Here is a 667-nt window from a genome sequence, read left to right on the forward strand (position 1 = left end):
ATCCAGCCACCTTGGCCTCCCTAAGTGCTGGGGTTAAAGGCACTAGCCACCTGGCCTGGCCACTTTCCTGCCCTGTAACCTCCCTCACCTTAATCCCCATTAGAGTTGTGGGTATTACCCTTGGGGAGGAAGAGTGAGCCCCTCACCTGAATGGGAAGTTGTTAGTGATGCTGTAGACCATGGTCCCAGTCAATGCCACTAGCTCCAGCATTACAGACTGGAGACTCAATCCTTCGGCACTCTTGGCTCCCAGGATTTTAAACACCTGGGGCAGCTTTACTAGGGGAAAGATGAGAAAAGTAGGACTGAGGAGTCTCCATTCTTTGGGATGCAACACAACAGCTACAGAATGAACGCCCACACAGCTGACGGCCTCTCAGAACCTCCACCTCAACCCAACAGCAGGAAAGAAAGATAAAGAGACATACCGAGAAGTGAGCCAGCCACAATGCCCAGCCCCAGGCCTTTGCTGAGGAGAATCTTGAGGCAGGGGACTGAGGAGAGAAAAAAAGGTAAGCAGACAGGAGATGTCTGAAACCGAGGCCAGGGCTTGAAGCTCCTGTGGGCTCTCCCCAACCCCTCTTACCCACACCACGGTCTTGCATTGTCTTGCGGGGAGGAGGGACGGAGGGCAGCGAAAAAGGCCTGGTCTTTCCTGCTCCAAACC

General features: G+C 54.0%; 1 protein-coding gene across 3 annotated transcripts in view; it reads right to left on the reverse strand.

Moving 5' to 3' along the window:
* MPDU1 (mannose-P-dolichol utilization defect 1) overlaps positions 1–525 on the reverse strand; it is an 8,061-nt gene extending 7,536 nt beyond the window's left edge. The window contains exons 1-2 of one of the 3 annotated variants that reach the window (XM_011994544.1): positions 429–525; positions 147–279 (exon numbers count right to left, since the gene is read on the reverse strand). In XM_011994544.1, the coding sequence (XP_011849934.1) occupies positions 147–211 (65 nt within the window). In that variant the 5' untranslated portion in view covers positions 212–279; positions 429–525. The remainder of the gene's footprint in view (positions 1–146; positions 280–428) is intronic. The other 2 variants (XM_011994547.1, XM_011994545.1) reach the window with 2 other exon arrangements.
* Between the last annotated feature and the right edge of the window lie 142 nt (positions 526–667).

Source organism: Mandrillus leucophaeus, unplaced genomic scaffold (genome assembly GCF_000951045.1).
Source record: "Mandrillus leucophaeus isolate KB7577 unplaced genomic scaffold, Mleu.le_1.0 Scaffold46, whole genome shotgun sequence".
Lineage (NCBI taxonomy): Eukaryota > Metazoa > Chordata > Mammalia > Primates > Cercopithecidae > Mandrillus > Mandrillus leucophaeus.